Source organism: Falco biarmicus, chromosome 8 (assembly GCF_023638135.1).
Source record: "Falco biarmicus isolate bFalBia1 chromosome 8, bFalBia1.pri, whole genome shotgun sequence".
In the NCBI taxonomy this organism is placed as follows: Eukaryota; Metazoa; Chordata; class Aves; order Falconiformes; family Falconidae; genus Falco; species Falco biarmicus.
Genome location: NC_079295.1, coordinates 53,424,482 through 53,445,612, shown reverse-complemented (window position 1 = coordinate 53,445,612; position 21,131 = coordinate 53,424,482). Strand labels below are relative to the sequence as shown.

Below are 21,131 nucleotides of genomic sequence, written 5' to 3'. Positions count from 1 at the left end.
ACGCAAAATGAAGAAATCAATGTTTTCAGCATTAAAGACTACTATCTAAAAAATTAATCAGTTCTTACTTATTTTTTCCTCTATGGGATACTGTAAGAGGATAGCTCTTCCCAGAGCTACAATGAGTTAACAACAGTCTCACAGCTCTTAGCAAAGATATAGGAAGATACTTAAGCATAAAGAGTACCTTGAAAAGACTACTAAATACTTTTCACTGCCTTCAATTTGGCTGTGGTAAGGCTGCTCAGCTCTGTTCCAAGGCTGGGATTCATGATGCACCTACGCTTGGAAAAGCTACCTAGGTAGAAAAGAGATGAAGGCACAGGTATGCCTGGTACACAGGAGTATAAAAAAACCATAAAGATCTTAATAGAGATTTTGATTTTGATCATCTGTTACTTTTTCTTTATTAAGTAAAAGTTTACAAATAGAAACAAACTGCTCCATGTCTGTTTTTATGCCATCATTAAATACTGAATCTGTGAATAAACTAGGGATTTTTGGAACCTACCTATTTGTCCTTAGAAGGTGGAATATTATTAGTTCTCTAAAATGGCTTGTGATTCACTTCGATTACAAAATAAACTCAAACACATTTCCTTGGTGAGCAAAAGGCAAAGCGCGCTAGATCATTTTGTACTCAAATTGCTTTTTTTACCACATCCCACCAAGCATATTTTTCTCAGATAATGAAACCGGTATTTTAAAGGCTTCCAATCCAGATTTCTGTGGCAAATGCTTTAATTAAGATTGATATATTCCATTTGTTTAGCTTTCAGGCTTTGATACGGAAGTTTTAACTTGAACTGCATTGCCCTCTAGCGCTGCGCCGGGGCCGGCCGCAGTGATGTCACCAGCACATGCCGTGTGAGCACAGGCAGCCAGCTCATGCAGAGCTGCCTAAATGCTGACAAACCCTTCTTGGAGACGCATGTCACAGCAGCTAGACAGAGGCATCCTTCCAACAGAACCACAAATGCACAAGGGAAAACAGTAAACCTGTCTTTTATTTCAGGGACGTCATGATCAAAACAGCTACTTTTGAGCTCCAGCCAAGACTTCTGCCTTCTAATTTCTGTTTAAACGAGTTCGTATGAGAAATTAAGCAAGTTTGAACAGCCTATTATTTCTGACAGGCTTCAGAGGACTTCACGCTCTGCAAGTTTTACGGGCTCATAGCTGACAGCTTGCTGGAGAGATGAGTTCTCAATCTAAAACCGGCCGGGGCTTCGCAGCAACTTCTTGGGTAGAGAGATAACTTTCAGCTGAACTCAAACCATCTGCGTGTTTTGCAAGGGATCCAACCATAACTTGCTATGGAGGATGATTTTTAAGATGAATACCTACCTTGGTGATAAATCCAATTCATCGATACCTGGATACTTGAAAGTGCCTCCACTAAATAATGGCAATCTTTCTGCAAACAGCTCCAACGAGACAGCAAGCAATCTGGATTCACCTGCCTTGGATATAAGTAGGGCGATAATTGTGGGGCTTATTCTAGGTGCCTTTATACTCTTTGCTATTATAGGTAACATCTTGGTAATTCTCTCTGTTGCTTGCAATAAACATTTAAGAATCCCTACAAACTATTTCATAATTAACCTCGCAATAGCAGATTTGTTGCTGAGTTTCACTGTCCTTCCATTCTCTGCTACACTGGAAATCCTTGGTTATTGGGTTTTGGGGAGGATATTTTGTGATATCTGGGCAGCAGTTGATGTGCTATGCTGTACAGCTTCTATTTTAAGTCTGTGTGCAATTTCTATAGATAGATATATAGGAGTACGTTATTCTCTCCAGTATCCAACTTTGGTAACAAGAAGAAGGGCAATTTTAGCTCTCCTAGGTGTCTGGGTCCTTTCCATGGTGATTTCTATTGGGCCTCTTTTGGGCTGGAAAGAACCAGCACCCAAGGACGACAAAGAGTGCCGTATCACTGAAGAACCATTCTATGCTTTGTTTTCTTCCTTGGGCTCGTTTTACATTCCTTTAATTGTCATCCTCGTGATGTACTGTCGGGTCTACATAGTGGCAAAAAGGACTACTAAAAACCTGGAAGCTGGGGTTATGAAAGAAATGTCTAACTCCAAGGAGCTGACTTTACGGATTCATTACAGGAACATTCATGAGGATACATTAAACAGCACGAAATCCAAGAGTCACAATCCCAGGAATTCCTTAGCTTTCAAACTTTTTAAATTCTCTAGAGAAAAGAAGGCAGCCAAGACATTGGGAATTGTGGTTGGCATGTTCATCTTGTGCTGGCTACCTTTCTTCATTGTTCTGCCACTAGGTAAGTGGGTAATCAAGGGGCTGTGTGGGAAGGGGGGGGGAAGAGGGTTGGTTAGTTGTTTACTACAAAAACATCATGGAAAAAAATCAGATGAATGGTAAGTAGATATCATTTTGAGAACTGCAGCAAACAGATGAAGGGAAGTGAAAGTAATGTACTTCTGACGTTGAGTCATGCTCAAACTTTGTAAAGTGTGCAGCCTGCAGAAAGTCTGGGGCAGATGTCAAATCAGGGGACAACATCTTCAGAGTTTATATATTAAGTACCCCTTTATGGTCTTTGTTAGAATTGAATTAGGTTTCAGAAACATTTTTATAGGATGCTTTAACAAAAATCCTAGGTAAGAACACAGAGAAGAAGTTTCAGCACTGAAATGTTCTTGGTTTAGTTTACTGTTTGATGTTTCTACTGTAATACAGTAGGTCCTCTGGCATTATTAGGTGTCTTAAATGGAAATGAGTCTGATCTAATGATGAAGTGCAAAACTCCCCTGGGCTTTGGGAAGCTGAAAAAGTTCTAGTTCTCAGTTCAAAGGTCATTGATCAAAGGTCATTGATCAAATCCCAAAAGCAAACACACAAAGCCCACCGATCCCCACAGGAAGTTTCTTGTTGGTTTCAGTAAGTTTTAGGACAGGCATTTCAGGAGAATGCCATGTGAGCTTTTGGCAGTCACTTTGTTCACTTTTAACTTTAAATTATTATTAAAGTATTTGATGTAGCCTTAATACATTGTTCTGTGTTCCCAAATCCTTGTGAAATTTGCTTATATTGTCTTTAATACTAGCGCTACCCGTGAAGTGAAATATCTCAAGACGTTGAATTACTAAGCTCTCAAAAATATCTGTCCAAAATTCATTTCTCTGAGACAGAGACAATCTGGCAGCCTAAATATGGAAAGAGGTGGAAAAAGAAAAGGGAGACAAAGCCTTTATTAATGTTCTGTATTCATGTTTACTTAGTTACCCTACCAAAACATTTCTAATTGAGTGGTAAGTGAATATTTTTAGTAAGTGAATATTTTTATTCTGTTGTAGAAAACTAAATTGAGTTCAGCAACGTGGTACTGGTAAAGTGTTATAAAACTATCATTTCAGTGAATGTGTAATATCATATAGACTAGATTCTTTACTGCAAGATAACTACTTAAGCTACTGCAGGGCAACTGTATAATCTCTAGCTTATTGTATTATAAACTTGAAAATTTTTATGATTCAGAATCTGCATAAAGCTAATGTTAAGGATGTCAAAAACTCTAAACAGAATAAAAATTGTGAGCAAAGTTCTCTTTGGCTACTGAAATTTAAGTCCTTGTGCTGGCTCTTAAAGAAAGTTTATAATATAGAGGAAGTTTTCAACTACTGCAAAAATAGATACCAGTGGGTAGGACATATATTTTCACCATATGGTACCAGTAGTAGTACTAGATATGTAGCTACTAGGTCATAATCCCCTGATAAAGTAGATTCCCTCCTTGATTTTGAACTATTGAAGGAACTTTGAAGAAAAAAAAAATGTGAATGCAGTAGAGCATATCCATAGCTAGCAGAAGCCAGTATAGCTACTGACGCTGTTCAATAAACAGAGATGCAGACCAGTCCATTAAAAACATTATGGTCACAGGGCACAAGCAACATGAGAAATAATTAAATTTCTTGAAAGATTGTCAGTTTTCCCTTTGAGAAGTTATTTCATAACTCCTGATCTTTCCTGGGAGGTTTAATGAGTCATTGCTCTAGACACCTAAGTGGAGAATTTCTCTCTTGTCACAATATGATTTTCTCTCTCACATAAACTGTGTCCAAGGCATCAGTGAGGTGACAGGCTGAGAGCCTCCACCACAGCACACCATGTTCTGGCAGAGGGGCTGAATGGGCTCAAGAGCTAAACCCACTGCTGTGAGCTCTGACCTGACACAGACTGAGTGCCTATAACCCCCAATACACTCACATCAGTGCTGTGAGCACTTGGTATCTCACAGAGCCAAGGTTCAGAAAAAGTTGCCGGTGTCAGTTAAAAGAGTGAAAAAATCAGTATTTTGGTGTTGCAATACAGACTGCTGGCTCTCCTGTCCTCTTGAGACCCTTTCAGGGGCCCAACTCTTAACTGACAGCCTTTAGTCTAAGAAAGGGGTGAAAAAAAGTATTCATAGTATCCAATATGCTTTCAAATAGTAAGTGCTTTCCCTTTGATTTTCTAACTAGGAATAGGGCTGGGTTTGTTCCTTGTACCTGATCTCTTTTTTAAATTTATTTAGCACACTCCGGAATGTTGTACTTTTTTATCTCTGTATATCAGTGCAAAGTTAATTAATGCTGTTAGGCATGACTAAAGCATTGCTCACTAAAACAGGTGGGGAAAAGACCTTTTCCTGATATGCATAATGCAACCATTAACTGGAGGAGATAGCAGAAGAGTGGAGAAAGACTTTTTAAGGAGCTTCTTGTGTGCTGCACTCTTGGTACTAGAAATCTTTTGCTTTGTGTCTTGAAGTCACAAAATTAACTGAAATGCTATTAAGAACCCTTACAAAAAGCACACAATGGTATGAAATCAGTTTCAGTGATAGGCAAACCATAGAATCCAAAAGGTACTGATGATGTACAAAACTCTCCATAGGTGACCTGGGCTGCTTTGATCACAACCCACTCGCTCATCAGTGCAGGGCTGCGAACTACAATACCTCTTCTGCTACTGAGTCCAGACTAGATACTTACATTTGCTGTACTGGAAGGATAGGCTTCTTCCTTAGCTTGTGTTTTTTATACCTTATATTTGCACCATTAACCCAAAACACAACCTCACATCCACATCTTCACTGGTTTTTGTTGCTCCCTGTTTCACTCAGTAATGCCATGGCACTGCAGAATGGAGTCGACAGAGAAGCTCTGGATTTCAGAGGATCCAATCACAAAACATTTGGCAAGTTGGTAGACGTTATTTCTGCAACATGCCAAAACCATGTCTTAACAAATCTGCTTAAAAGTAGAGGAGCTTCCTTCTTCTTAGCTCTTCTACTAGTTTCTCAGACAAAATTATAATTCTTCCACTCTGGCATTTCAATGTATTTCACAGCTACCTATTTTGATATTCCAGACAAAGGATTATTGCATCAGGTGGCAGATATATACTGGGAACTGATGCAGTGCTGAAAGCAGGGATATTGCTTGAATAAATATTCTATGACAGAGGCAAAGAAATAATATTAACACTTACAGAGTGTTTTTCAAGAACCAAAAGGCTTTGCAAGGAAAGCTCTCTGACAGAGCTCTGTATACAGCTACAGAGAGGACTTACAGCAGTGACACAATGATGCACTGAGCATCATGAAACGATCAGTGTGAAGAATGACCCACAATCTCTTTTTGTAGGACTGAACCATGCTGCCTTTAGTGTTAAGCTCCTGATGATGCAGCAAAACTGGTATCAAAGTGAATCATGTGAGAAATTTGGTTTTATTCCAGTAGCTACCAGATATTCTTTCCAGAATAGAGCTACAGAATATCCCTGTGGCACACATTCATAAATGCTCCATGGCTTTCTCTTGCCACTCAAATTTTTGTGGTACAGCATAAAAAATAAAATTAAGACATACGTGTCTTTAAGACAACTTCTTGTGCCATAAATTCAGTGACTCATCTTTGAAAAGTAAGTATGTTGCTTCTTTAAAATAAATGTTTCTTTTATCCTCCCTCATACAAATCCTTTCTTAGGCATCAAGACTATATTAAATATGCATTGCTGAAAAAACGCTGAGTAAAATAAACGATTTTTATCTAAAGACTAGAGCCCTGCAGAAATAAGGTACTCATTAAAACTCACTCCTTTAAACAAAGGAATATTAAATTTTATGCCAATACCTTCATTAAAAAAATGAATACAAAATGAAGGATCATATGTATCCCCCATGGCTACTATGTAAAGTTTAGTCTCATTCCTGTTAATTGAGATATCAGAGCTGGCTTGCCAGTCTTCTCCCAGACACACACACACACAAACCCCACAAAGGCAAAACTCACCACCTCCACTACTTTAATGAAAGCATATTCACTTCCCCAGCCTATTGCTTAACTCCAGCGGAGATCAGCAGAGCATTATTCACATCCCAGTTCAGAGACTAACTCTCCTTGCTCCCATAAAACCTGTGATCTTATCCACTAAAGTCAGAAACAAAATTCTTGTAACTTAACTGGCAGTTGGATAAGGTCTCAAGAGCCTCATAATGAATATACTACTCCTTTGACTACCATTATATATTAAGCTTTTGAAACCACTCTATAAAATAACAAAAAAGAAGACAAAAATATTCTGCATGTGACAGGTCAGCCAATACAAAATTATTCTTAAAATAAAATGTTATTCAAGTACAGTATGTAGATTTATGTTACATCAGGCCAACCTCTGCACCTCTGCACTAAGAATCCCAAATTAGGCCACTTAGTTTCCCATGGGAAACACTTCAAGGCATTAGGTCCAGTGCTGTCAATGCTACTGGGTTCTGCTTTCTGCAAGGCTTTAGGCCTGGTTTGCCTTTCATCTCATTTTAGTCGTGCCTCCTCTCCCCCTCTCTACCTGGCCTAGTTCTGTAGATTTGATGCCCCCAAGTTAATAGTTACACAGAATTTGTACAAATTAATTATATATGGGGCAATCTGACCTCTGCCCCCTTACAGGTCAATCTTTGGTACAATGTTCAATTGCACAGGTGATAGCAGGAACCTGCTCCTCCTATTTTCTAGCCAATTCCTGTAAAACAAAACATAAGGGCATTTCCTGACAAGTACAGCATGTTTTATCACATGTGGAAGACTAGATTACTTAAACATTTCATTTTACTGCTAAAATAGCGTCCCTTAAGCTGGTTGTGGTTTAAACCTTTTGGTTTGCAAGGGATGCCAATTAGCAGTTCCTTACAGACTTCTATTTTTTAGAACAAAGTTGTTATCAAAGCAGATGAAACTGCACAAATTCTGAGGTACTCCCTATGTAGGCTTTTGACTTGCAGGTCAGAGGAACAAAGGGAAATCTTAAAGTGTACAGTCTTATAAAAACAAATACACAAAGCAATACAGAAAAAATACAAAGAAATCAACTCATGTTGATTATTCAACCTCAGGGATGGCAGTAAATCCCATCTCAGGTGATGAGAAATCTCCAAGAATAAAAAATCAGGACTGAGCCACTGGGCAGCAATAGGAAATCTCAAAACTATTGAAATCTAAGAACGGAGAGAAGCATAATTTTAGAGGAAAGACTGCTTTCAGCATCCAGCATGCAGCAAGGCAGTGGATACAAGGTACTTATGCCAAAGGCATTTGCAAGCACATGCTATTGCTCAGTTAGTAGTCATGATGAAAGCACTGAGTAATGTTATACAAGTGCATATGGTTCTAGAGGCCATACCTCAGGATCTCAGCTGCACATTTTTTAGTGTACCTATCTGTGAAATACAGACATGAAAAAACATGTGATGATTCTTTTAGTATCTTCACAGAAGTCCTCCCGCATAACCCACTGCAAGATTTTGTGCTATTTTGACAGGCTTCCAAGTGATACCTAGAAACTGAAAAGCAATAACCATCAGTCTCTAACAAAAGAGATACAATATAATGGAAGTACATACAATATCTTTGTAGCTGTGTTATTCAATTCCATGGCAGAGTCCTATTATTTACCAACGACGCCCAAGGCAGATTGCCTCAGAATATGTCAGAAGTGAGAAGGGGAGAAGACACCAAAGCATGCTCAGCAATTGAAGATATTTAAGTATAATAAATGAAATGTCAGCAGACTGAGATTAGCTTTTCTAGACTCCTTTAATCAGCTAATCCTTTGTAAAACAAGAATAAGCTTGGCGCATATTCTTTCTAGTTAGCAAGCTGCAAAACTCTAACTCTTTTGGACAAAAGAGTAATAACAATAATAACATGTTTCTGTCCCTATCTGCTGTCAGTTTTAGAGTACCCAACAGAATTGTAACTAAAATTGATCTGAATTTTATCATATTTATATGAGGGCAATACAATTCAAGCACAAGTGAATTCTCTCCATGGTGTAAGTCATCATCGCTATTCTGGACTGAGAGGTAGAGTTTGTGTCAAAAATGTAAGTGCTTCATGGAATTTTTCCACATCTCATGTATTTTCCATATCTTGTATCTCCATGTTTTGTTATTCAAAATATACTCAGAATTTTTGCTAATGTGACAACTATGGATGAGGCATGAAAAACCTTAATCCTATTGCTCTTTTTTATTGCTTTTTAAAAAAACTACAGCTTTCCTTTTTTTCTTTCTGGGCTGGGCAAATAAAGCTCCTATTTGTTTTTTCTATTGCACTTCTAAGTAACAACTTGCAAATGGTGTGTTGTACCATACGTTTTTAAAAACATTTTTCAGCTCTCAATTATTTAAGAATCAACACCATCTTTTGTATGATGCTGTAGGAAGGACAGTCATGGACCGCAGACCAGAGCAGGATCTCTGGAACAGATAATTATCTCTTAACTTCTGTCTATCAGAGACAATTTTACCATGCTAGGAATGCCAGTTTAGTAGCTCTGTGGTCACATATGTAGGCAATGTCCCTTTAAAAAAGCAAACATAGCTACTCTGCTTTGCAATTGCTTGTACCATAAGAAAGTTAGCAACTCTGGGTTTTAGTAAAAAGATTTGATCCCTATCTGCACTACAACTTCCATAACCAAAGCTTCAAGGAAGGTAAAGTTGTGGTTTTATTTTGGCCATTCTTGGTACATCTCCTTTTGGAGCCTTTAAAATGCTCTCAAACTTGAGCCATTGTGAATGAAGTTCATACAGGTCTCATAGAAGTGATTTGTTCATCTGAAATATAAGGTACCCTTTATCAGAGATAGATAGTGTGGATGATAAGAACTTGTGAATTTCAATTAGGATTAGAAATAGAAACAATAATTTTTTTCAGCCTACCAGACAGCAAGGAAAATGTTTTCCTTAGGTTTTGCTCTTACTCATGAGCATATCCATAGGGGGGTGTACTCTTTATGGTCAGATTCTGCATTTGTGCACGTCTGCTACTTTCATCTGCCTCCTTAAGAACTTGTCTAAACAGCATCAGGCCTTAGATTGGTATGAGTTACTGAGTTTAGTTAATACCAGTAATGTACTGGTTTGCAGACATTTATTTCCTTTTTTGAATGGGATGGAGGAAAAAGTATGAACCACTTTTACCCTGTCAGAACAGTTAGGTGAGATTTCTGTGTGACTTCCTTGACTCAGCTGGAAAACAGAGAAATTAAAGACTCAAGGGTTGATGACTGGTTGAATGATACCTTCACCACCTCTCACAAGTGTTTGCTCACTGTAGGGCCAGAAGGTTCCAGCAAAGCTAATCCAGCAACTGCTATACATAGTCAGTTCTAGGACATAAATTACTCACAACAGGACACTCTTCTTGATAGCTGACCTAGATCCTTGGACATGTATGCCATTTGCCTATTAACACAATGAAGAATGAGAACCGCTGTACTTGCAACAGCATTGTATTTGTATTTCTATATCTCCCACATTATCTTCTGCAATATCATTGTCTAGTCAGTTAGTCCTTATTTATTATATCTCCTTCCTCAACAGCAAAGTGCTCTCCCCCAACACACACACACAAGTTACCCACAAACTCGGGAGAGCAGCTCTGCAGCATGTTGGTGACTGCAAGGTTACTGGGATTCCCATGGTGTCCCCCAGCCTGGCAGCCTGGGCACTGCTGGGATATGCAGCCCAAGGCATCCCACAGAGACACAAACATGCTTGAAAACCATAACCAAATGCTAGCCATCATTACTTGTTTGTAGTAGTTACAATTTAACCATCCTTCCTTTAATTTTCTTTATTGAATTTTACCCTGTTGCTTTTGGATGCTCTTTTTTCACCATTACCCTAACCCTCTTCTCCAGAAGGCCTGCAGTCCCTCCCAGCTTGATCAATTCTTAATTTTATAACCATACTCTCTATTTCATCCTCTACTGTTCGTAAACTGTGGCTTTTTTCCTACATTAAATAAGTCCAGGGGAATGTAAACAAACATTGAATGCTGGAAGGAAAGAAATCAGAAGCTGTAGAAATCCAATTAGCTTTAAAACCTTGGCATGCTGACTTGGCTAAGCATGGGGTAAAAAGGACCGCAGAAAACTTAATAAAAGACAAACACATCCTTTCTGCATTCTCTAAAACTCATAACATTCTGTTCAGAGGCAGCTTATTACTTTTACAGGGAGAATTTTACTAGCTATACACACATAGTATCTGAGCTTTCCCTGTTTATTGGGAAGTGGCCATAACTCAGCCATAAGCAGCTACCAGCAGTTACAGCTGCAGCAGGAGTCAAAGCATGAACTGCAGGAGATGCGGCGGTTCCCAGCCAGGCCATCAGCAGCCACCTACTGCCTAGCACGGGGCTCTCGCTGATCACATTATAAATTTGATCAAGTAACTTCTCATAGAAGACTGAGTTCCATCATTCCACAAATTTCTTGCAAAACAATAGTCATTTTTGGAAAAATTGTCTTCTCAGGAACAGATTGTTGGGTTTGATATTGTTGAAGCTTCCTGGTTTTCGTGTTGCAGAACTCATCTGTTATCATTTCGTATTTTGCAATGCTTTTCATCACTAGAGCAGTTTTTAAAGCATTCGAATTTTCTTTTGTGGAGAATGTTGAAAAGTTCAGATTAAACTCCAGCCAGAATGACTCCAATCTGCACCAAAACGGAATGATTCTGTCCTCTGAACAAAGGAGGGTATGTTTGCCTTCCAAGGTTACCTTAACTAGATTTGACCAGACAAAACTTCCAAATACTAATTACCAATTCTCTATTTCCATGTTATAGTATTCAAACAAGAAGGTGGTTTACTCTCCAGAATACTCCCAAATCAGTGTTTCAAGTTTTGAAACACTTCATTTTCTACTTGTTATGAATGGAGACAAGTAGTTTCAAATTTTATGGCTTTTCTTTAACCTTAAGACAATGACAAAACCCTGTGCAGTGAAACTCTCTAGTTTTCTACTACTGGAATATCAACTGACAAACAGCAAAGCACTTAAACAACTCTAGACCATTTTATTTCAATAAAAGCAAATGTTGTATTTGTTCCAGTAAACAGGAACATACACTCACCCTAGGTTGGCTCTCATCTTAGCAAAACAGGATTTAGAAGATTTTGAAATGTGATTTTTTTTGTAATGGGCAGAAAACATAGCACCTGACAATGCAAAACTTATCCACAGAGACTTTTTCTCCTTAAATCCAGGAAATTTACAGTTCTCCTGCCCAACTATTATCTAATCCACGTATCAAATGCTTGATTGTGAACAGAACTGATGATTCTATAGTAATGTATATACTTAATTGATAACAAATACACAACTTATTAAAAAGGAGGTTTAATTAATAAAAGACAATTGTCACAACATAAAATTAGAGAAGAGATTAGCAGTTGGAGTTAAGAACTAAGTAAGACATAAGCAGAGTAGAAATAAATATTTAAAAATTAAGAGGAAGACAGGAAATTACTGGAGAGTGAACATGCCTGGATGGAAAAAGAAAAAGCAGAGATATTAAAGAGAAAGCAGGCAGTAAAGGAGAATATGGTTAATTTTATGTTAAAAAATCATTAACAGCTTAAAATTTTCCTCCCATTGGGTACAAATAATAAATACAGGGCATTCTTGAAAATACATACACAGAGAATACCCTCTCCCATGAAGATGGCTCACACAAACATTAACATAGGATGTAAAACCATTCAAATGCCTGTCAGATGCAAACTGCAGCATACTGGGCTCTGTAACAGGAATGGAGCCAGCAGATGGAGCAAAGTGATTATGGCCTTTTACTCAACACTCAGACCGTGCCTGGAGTACTGCATCCATGCAGGGGAAGACAGCGATCAACTGGAATGAGTCCAGTGCAGGCAACAAAAACAATCACAAGGCTGGAGCACATTGTGTGAGGAGAGTTGAAGGAACAGGTCTCCTTCAGCCTGGAGAAGGGAAAGCTTCAGGGGACCTAATGCAGTGTTGATCCTGCTTTGAGCAGGGGGCTAGACAAGAGACTCCATAACTTCCCTTCCCACTGCAATAATTCTGTAGTTCTATTATGTTCTTGGCTTTCAGCCCCATCACGTATAAATATATATACATTCCATGCACAAAGGATGAAGGGAGGAAATACAACCACACAATGGAACCCAGTGATATTTCACAAATGACTGTTGTCACAAACTATTTGTTTCTTATACATTGTTATTTCCTCTGTGTGGCTTAAAATAGCACACAGAACAGAATGGCACAGAGATATCAAAGACAATTTCAAAAGTTCTAACTCATAAAGATTATCTTACAGGTTATTTTTCAGTTATAAACTCCAGCTAATCACTGTAGTATCTGATCATGTGTGTATATGCACACAATTGGAGTAGCAAGTTTGCTCCCTTCTCCTGGAAGTAGTTTGGGGTGTTTTGTCTGGTTGGTTGGTTGCATTGGCAGGTCTAATTTTGATGCTAAGTTCTTCCTTCCATAAAGTGGAAATAGAAACTCATATATGTCCTGTGTATTACACTTTCATCAAGAAGCTCGCCAACTACTACATTAAGAATCCTTAAATAGAAGTCTTAACTTTCCCATCCTCCTTTCTCTACAAATACAGCGGTCAGTTGCGAGAGGTAGCAAAGGAGCAGATATTTAGATGGAAGAAAAATAGACCAGGAAAGAATATGAGGGGTGGGTGGGTGTGCAGGTATGTGTATGCATGCATGCGTGCATGTGTGTGTTTCTCCTCTGCAGAGGGCCACATCAAAACCTCCTTCAGTGAAGAGTTTTCCTTAGTTAAGAGTATTGGGATTAAGCCAGTTCAGAAGATTTTCCTGCTGCTTACCCTGATATTTTAAGGACTCTTCCAAAGTCCACTGAAGTTCTTATGAGCCTTTACAAAGGCTTTCAAAGACTCCCACTGACTCCACTGGACTCTGAATTTTAATCTCAGTGATGTTCTGGACAGATATTCTGCAGAATATGTGAAAAAATTAATATGGCAAATTGCTTCCCACAACGTTCCTTAATTTCATTGAGGATGCTTTACTTACTTTCTGTGTAATAAAGAATTCATTGTAAAGAACCAGACTCTAATCAAAATTAGCTGTTACTAAATAAAATACTTATTGATTCCTTTTCATGATATTTGCTGCTGCTCAGTGTATTCCCAAACTGAATAGCTCTATCAACTCTGTGAGCATGGTCAAAAACAATGAAAACCGATCAATCTGATTGAGTTTCTGAAATATTTCCTGTTCTCCATTTGTTCTGGACACAGGCTTTGCAAAAGCTTCATTGGTGTCAATGGTGCAATCAGAGGATTGTGGGGCTATGTTTAATAAATCACAGGGTTTAGTGCAGAAAAGTAAGAAAGAATAGAAAATACACATTCTCTTAGAGTGAAGATGTTAAACATGAAGCATCAGGAAAGTGATCAGTTTGAGTAGGGAAGTCACTCTGGCTACCCTTGTCACAAACAAATCACTGAGGAGATAATCATATGCAAAATTTTCTAGCCATTTTGAAAAGCAATCTAAATCAGTACAGGGAAATATTTAATCTGTTTATCAGACTGCGATGGGAAAGTAGTTGGAGATTAGGGGAGGAAATATTAGTCTGATGTTTAGAGAGTGTGTCTAGTAGGCTTAGTTTTATCATTTTATCAAGGTACCAAAATAGCCTGCAGTTGTTTGCTCCTGACAGGTTAATGATGAGGTAAGGCATGTCTGCAGCTAAATAAAAGGTAATGTTGTTAATTCCAAGAACAAGGTAGGGAAAAGGGTGATGTTAAAAATATACAAGGCAATCAAAATATTTTGTATATCTTTATATGGTGAGAGGCAGTGGAGCTTTGCATAATAGTCACCAAATTAAACTATATTTAGAAGTACATGGCATGTATGGCAACATCTATCTAAACCACCTTCTGAATAATAAAGAACAGCTTCTCTCTGTAGAAAACTCAGGCTGGGATTCCACCCAGTGAAGAGGGACTGAAGACAAAAACTTAGAAACTTTCTGAAGCCCTGAAGAGAGTAAGTGCCCAAATAAGTATCTCTCTCGGACATTCCAGTTTTCTAACAGTTAATCCTCAACCTAAATAATGGATATATTTACCAAGGGGATCTAAGCCTACAGTATCTGGTAGGCTGCCAAAACTTAAGCCATTAAAGTTTTCCTGATGAAAACAGTTATATTCTGCAGAGTTAATTGGAGAAAAAAGGGACTAGAAGGGATCTGAAGAGGTCATTCAGGGCACCCTCCAACCCAAAGGTTGGATCAGCTATACATATATCAGTCGATGTGTGTCTACTCTGTTTTTAAAAGACTCCAGGGGTGGATTTTTACATCCTTCTTAGGTAGTATATTCCAGAATTTTCCTTTCTTGGAAGACAGAAAGTGTTTCCAAATCCATAATCTCAGTTTGCCTTGCCGTGATTCAAATCACTGTGCTTCATATATTTGCCACTGTGGACCTGGAAAACAATTTCATTTCCTTCTTAGCAGATAACTTATGTTTTTAAAGATGAATTGTCATGTCTGTCCTTAGTCCCTTTTCCTTCACCATGATGCAAGTCATATTACAAAACTACTACATTTCAGAGCATCTGTAGCTTTTGGTGGTAGAGGATCTCTTCATTAGCCACGGATTCCATCACAGGTGGTTTTGCTATGATCATGCAGTATAGCCTCTGCACAGCCAGCAATGTATCTGATCGTGTGCATCAACCAGTTTCTGTTAATCCCAGGAAATATTCTTGAATTCTGCTTTTTCTTGGGTGGTGACAAACGTAGCACAACCCACTGAACACACTACTTGGATGTGCTGTACTACCCACTGTGAGTTCTAGTGGTTGAGAGTTGTGCCAGTTCTCCTGGTTCTCTTCCTGGTAAAACAAACTTTCTTACTTGTGAAAATTAGTTGGCACATGACCTTCAACTGATTGCTTCTACTCTCCCCCAGCTCAGATTGCCCACTGGTAAAATCAGGATGGCACAAAGTCAGGATGACAGACAGATGAAAAGTGCTACCTGAGAGCAAATGAATGGTGCTCCTGTATATGAACTTATTCTCACTGGGACTGTGGTGACCCCTTTTATTGCTAGGGCCCTCTTGGAATAATCACCTACCACTTGATTTTTGAAAAAAAATGAGAAAGTAATAGAACATTATACGATAGACAAAATTCCTAAGATGAAATCCATCTCCCTTCAGAGCAGCTGCAGATAGATATATAGATACATATATATATATATATATAAGGAAGGGTAGAGGAGTTAAGAATTCTATCCAGTTTTATTACATCAGTCTGAAATAAGATCAATTAACAAACCAGTCTATAAATCAATGGCTTATTTATCAAATTAATATTCCTTGTTCAGAAAAGCATGCTTCCTCGCCTTCTTGTGAAAACTTAATCTACTAGTTCATGTATATTAAGAGTCAAGTAACACTTGAATTGTGCTATTTGCAGAAACAGGAAAAAGTGGAGAATGAAGTAGTGTGTAATGATCAGTGTTTTCATTAACTCCTTGAAACTTATTCCTGAATTTCTTAGTTTCAAAACTTTTCTACTATTGTAGCTAAATGTTAACATTTATTTTTAAATCACACCACCACATAGCTTTTCAAACTTATATATTTCCAAATTTTCTGGTAATGACTCAGCTTAAGGTCATGATAGCTTTTAAATGATTGATCCCAGTTCAGTGATTTTTCTAGATTCAGGTCTGAACACAAGGTGCCTCTGTCAGTCAGGGTTGCTATGAGGAAAATCTCTGCTCTTTTGTGCTGCTGCCCTTTAATATAAAAAAGACCTTTGAAAATGCCTTCTGCATCTGCTGAAAATGGCCTGCTGTCATTTTTTCAAATGGCATTTGAAAAATAGATTATCATGAAAGATAAGCATAAACTCCTTACCTTTTTTCCCTAGGGAATACATACTTCTTGAAGCAGTTTTAAAAGGTTAGCCATTTTGCAGCACTCAGCTTCTTACCTTTTTCCCTGCTTGGTCTTTTATTCTTTACTGTATGTAGTTAAATTCAGTTCATGTGCAATATAGATTATATAAGCACAACTCTTTCATCTGCATTGGTTCCCAGTTATCTTCTTTATAGCTTAGCTCATTTTATTTCTTAGGGAATTTCACAAAATTTGTCAGTAAATGTCTTTAATATTTTTTTCTTATTTTATTAAAAACTATACCACAGCATTTACTTTGTCCATATTTAACCTGCCTAAAAATATTTTAACCTGGTAGAGGAACGTCCTGTAGATTACCAATTGTTAGAGTATGAGAGAAAGGCAAACTCATTGATCTGGAAAAATTCACCACTGCTCATTCAACATTCACACATAAGAAAAAATGGGACCTCTTTAGCCACTTCAAGAGGTTTACTGGGTTTTAAGAGCTAAAATGTATATTTTAAGGCAGTTCCATAAAAAATTAAGAATTTATCAGTGTGAGCTCCAAAAAAATCCTTGTTGTACATAATAAAGCTTTATACTTGTTCCCTGTTCCCTAAACTCAAGGGAAAATATTAGCAAATATTATTTACAGAACGAATCCTGAAAAGGTTTGCAACTGTGCATGTAGGAGATTTTGGAGCATCTTCCTCATCTTGGCTGTAATTATAAACTTATACCAACTTTTCCTGAAGCTTTGTAAAAATTTGACACCTATTTAATGGCTTATACCATAGAATCATATGAGTTATCGCTGAATCTTTCATCAACGAGTATGTAACACAAGACAGTTTTAAGTGTTTTCATTGATTTGATTTATCTGTTGGAAATTTATCAAATACAATGCATAGTTTCTCTGATGTTAGACATGTTGTTCTCTACTTTCTGTATTATCAGTCAGGACAGATGGAGGATCTCCATCAGATAGACAAAAGCATTGGTGAAACCTGGCAGATCATTTGCAGCAACAAAGCAGTAAGGGACATGGGTTCAACTTACAAGAGTCTTGTACATGGAGTAAAAGTCAGTAAAGTGCAGGAGTCATGAAAGAAATACTATAAATCTTGTAATTTAAAACCTCCATTTTAACTTTAAGGGCTAGCATGTTGCTTATTTGCGAGGCAACAGGTAGAGCTAGTGTTAGCTGGCATCATCCCAAAACACTGCCAGGGAAGAAATCTATTATTCTGGATTCACAGGATCTGTCCTGACTCCTGTTGCCCCGGTGAGCAGGAAGAAGAGATAGCTGATGCCATCTCAGCATCTTAATTTCTCTTCTTAGCCAGCTCAAGGACTAGTTGACACACTGAGGAGCACAGTGGATATGTGAGGAACGAAACATACTTACTTCCCTTTGGATTTCTTGTGAGCTAAGAAGGCTCAGACCCCTATAGTCAGCACCAGGCCAGCACTGCCATCTAAATAAACAGCAGTATCTGCTGTGGCACGAGAGCTATTTACCCACAAAGCTAGGAAGAGCTTTTGCATAGTTTTGAGGCCCAAGCCATGGCCTCTACATTGCTATGAGATGGGAAATACGCCTAGAATCATATCCCTCCCCACTAAGGCATCCTGACAGTCACAACTGACTCAGCTGCCTTCACAGGCCAGGGACTCTGAAACCACTCCAGTGTAAAAGGTCACTCTTCACAGAGATGTGACATTGAGGCTTAAGTGTCACCTTCCATTTGAAAAACTCTTTAAAATCTAACACCAGTTCTTGAAATAAGAATTCTCTCCTGCATCCCCACTCTTTGATTACTTAAGCCAGACACAAAGGTGTTTGCCCACCTGGATAACTGTTGAATGCCTAAATACTAAAAGTACATGAAATGGATTTCCCAGGATGAGTTTTTCATTTGGGCAGCCTCTGTAGGGAAATTATTTTGTGTTAACAGAAGAGGAAGTATTCATAAAATAACTTCTTTGTTCAGGTTACACCATTTTTATGAATGCCTGAGATATGGGAAGTATCATAATTAACTTCAGGTTTCAAGAGGTTTGTACTATCATAATAATCTAGATAAATGGGGTGATGTTTAGGAGCTTCCAGAGAAAGTATTAGAAGTTATAAGGTATGTCTGAACACACTCCTTCCAAGAAGCCTAGGAACAGTTAGGCCTCTTTCTTCAAAAATTACATTTAAAAGCGCTTTGAAGAAGGCACAACCTTATTCCATGTGTGCATTGTGCAACAGCTTGGACAATGGAGGTTTGATCTTTCACTGGAATCAATAGATGTTAGTGTAATAGATGTGTACATATAAACACAAGGACTGCTTTTTATTTTTTAATTCTACATTAATTATGTGCTTCCTTAGCTTTGAGATGGTGGAAAGCATTTCCTTATTAGCTGTAAAAATCACAAAAATAACATTTTATTACCAAAAGACTGAAAATGAAAGCAACATGCATTAAAGATTTTGAATAAACAGATTATAACAGTGATCTGATGGCACATTTACCCTTCTCAAAGGCAGACAAACCAATTATCTCAGATGTTGTCTCTGCTTGTTTCTTCTGGACAGGATCTCTGTTTTCGGCTCTGAAGCCCCCTGAAACGATCTTCAAGGTGATTTTTTGGCTTGGCTACTTTAACAGCTGCTTGAATCCAATCATCTATCCTTGCTCAAGCAAAGAATTCAAGAGGGCTTTCATACAGATCCTAAAATGCCAGTGCCACCGTCGAAAGCAGCTAGGGTGGTGGGCCTATAGCTACAGAAACTGGAATCGGTGCTCCTTTGAACACCCTAGGAAAGACTCTCTGGAAGACAGCGGGAGTTTCCTTAGTGGCAGTCAGAGGACATTATCTTCAGCATCTCCCAGCCCTGGCTACCTGAGCAAAATCACTCACCCACATATGGAGATGTGCACATTCCAGGAATGGAAAAACTCCAGCTCTTTCCTGAGCCCCTTACAGGAAGGCAGCAGACAAAAGGACCCATGCCAGTTCTTTACCTTCAATCTCTTAACAGAGCGCAATGGACATGTTCCTGCTGGCAGCCAAGTTTCCAGTAATAGAGACCATGAGGACCTCTGTGACACACTGAATGGCAAAACCGACTGTAGAGCAAACATGACGCTGGAATGAACAGATTCTAAATTGTCTGTTCTCTTTGTACACTAACCTGATTGACATTTAGTCCCAGTGAAGAAATGGACCTTTGCACAGTTTCTCAGTATAGCACTGAAAGGAAGCCAGTGAGGAACGGGCAGATTTATGTCGAACAGGCAGATTTATGTCACAAGCGCAGCACAAAATTGGGGCTAACCATATTCTGCCAGAGGCTACTGAAGCAAAAACAGAATGCAGGAAAGATGCCGCATAAACCCAGGGAAGTGCACACTGAACTATTTAGCTGTCACGGAAGTGCTGTGGAACAGCCAAATACATGTGTATATAGAAAGAATGTATAAATATGGGGTGGGCAGGAGAAATGTGTATGAATGTGTGTGTGTACATGTGTGCTAGTCGCATGTATGGGTGCCTGAGAGTGGAAGTAAGCAATGCAGTGTTGTTTGTACTCCTGCAGGGTACTAACAACCACTGATCTTGCCTGTGATTTCCTATTGTTGCTGTACTTCACTGTACATTAGCACTTTAGAAATGGAAAACAATTACAAAGATTAAAGTAATTTCGAAACAATTTAAATACTTGCACAGATTACTACAGGACTGGAATTCAGCCAAGTTCCCCCATCACAATTTTCACTTCAAAATAAAACACTCAGTGGTTAAGTTTGCCATTGTAACTCCTAGGATGCTCCTGAATCTCTCTGCAGTTGCTTCCCTTCCATGATTCCCTTATCAGCAACATATGTAACTCCTCTATCCTTCACCATGTTCTTTTTTGAAAGTTTGAAAATATCAGCAATGACGAGAGCTCATAATCTACATTTCAGCACATTAGTAAGTGTCCTGTAAACATACAGGCTACCAGAGGATTTGATTACTACAAGCAACACTCATAAATCACTCCAAATACCTCATAAACAGTGTCATGAACACAGCACAAAAGAGCAGTGACCGATGAAGGCCCAAAACCCAGCCTTAAGACAAACACACTGGGGCCCTGGTTCTTTCAGCGCACTGTGAAAATAGTACTGCACATTTAAAGGCTTTTACTTTGCCACTTGGATAAGAAGAGAAAGAGTCAAAACAATGGAGTAGTGTAAGTTTCACTGTCATTAATATTTTTCACCTCAGTAATATAGTACTCTAACAGAACTCCTGAGAATACCTTCTAGGACATTTTAGGTTATGTTTGGAAATTATTTTCATCTCTTCCAATTAAGTGTGAATCACTAAACTGATTTTTTTACATAAAGTGGTACAAACTGTGGAAAGTGGTATTTACTCTTTCCTCCAACCAAGACTTTCCTTATTAGGAATTACAGTGACATTTTTTAAAGCTTGAAATGGAGAATGAACCATAAACAGATGCACTAAAAACACTTAGGGACAATTTAACAATGCTAGGTCCCAAAGGAGAGCCATTTCCTTTTGTTTCCTTAAATGTATATTCTTTCATTAAGTAGACAGGGATGGATGTGGATTGTGGTTAGATGAAATATCCCCCAGCTCAGTGAGCAATGATAGGAAAGTCATGTTCCAAGGTGTTCCCATGGTCTTATGCTATAGTAAGAATCTCACAAATATATTTCAAGTCTTACCTTGGTTGAAGTTATGGCCAATCTCCTATTTTAATAATTCAATTTTTATTGGGGTAAGTCTGTAATTTCCTCTTAAAGGAAAAATGCTTATAAAATTAGAAGTATTATAAAACAGAAAAACAAACTCTTATTGT

At 38.3% G+C, this 21,131-nt stretch overlaps 1 protein-coding gene across 1 annotated transcript; it reads left to right on the top strand.

The window, feature by feature from the left end:
• The first annotated feature begins 850 nt into the window (after positions 1 to 850).
• On the top strand, positions 851 to 19,976 carry ADRA1B (adrenoceptor alpha 1B). The gene is made up of 2 exons (XM_056349875.1): positions 851 to 2,296; positions 18,852 to 19,976. The coding sequence occupies exons 1-2, from the start codon at positions 1,324 to 1,326 to the stop codon at positions 19,412 to 19,414; spliced, it is 1,536 nt and encodes a 511-aa protein (XP_056205850.1). The 5' UTR covers positions 851 to 1,323; the 3' UTR covers positions 19,415 to 19,976.
• Positions 19,977 to 21,131: the final 1,155 nt, after the last annotated feature.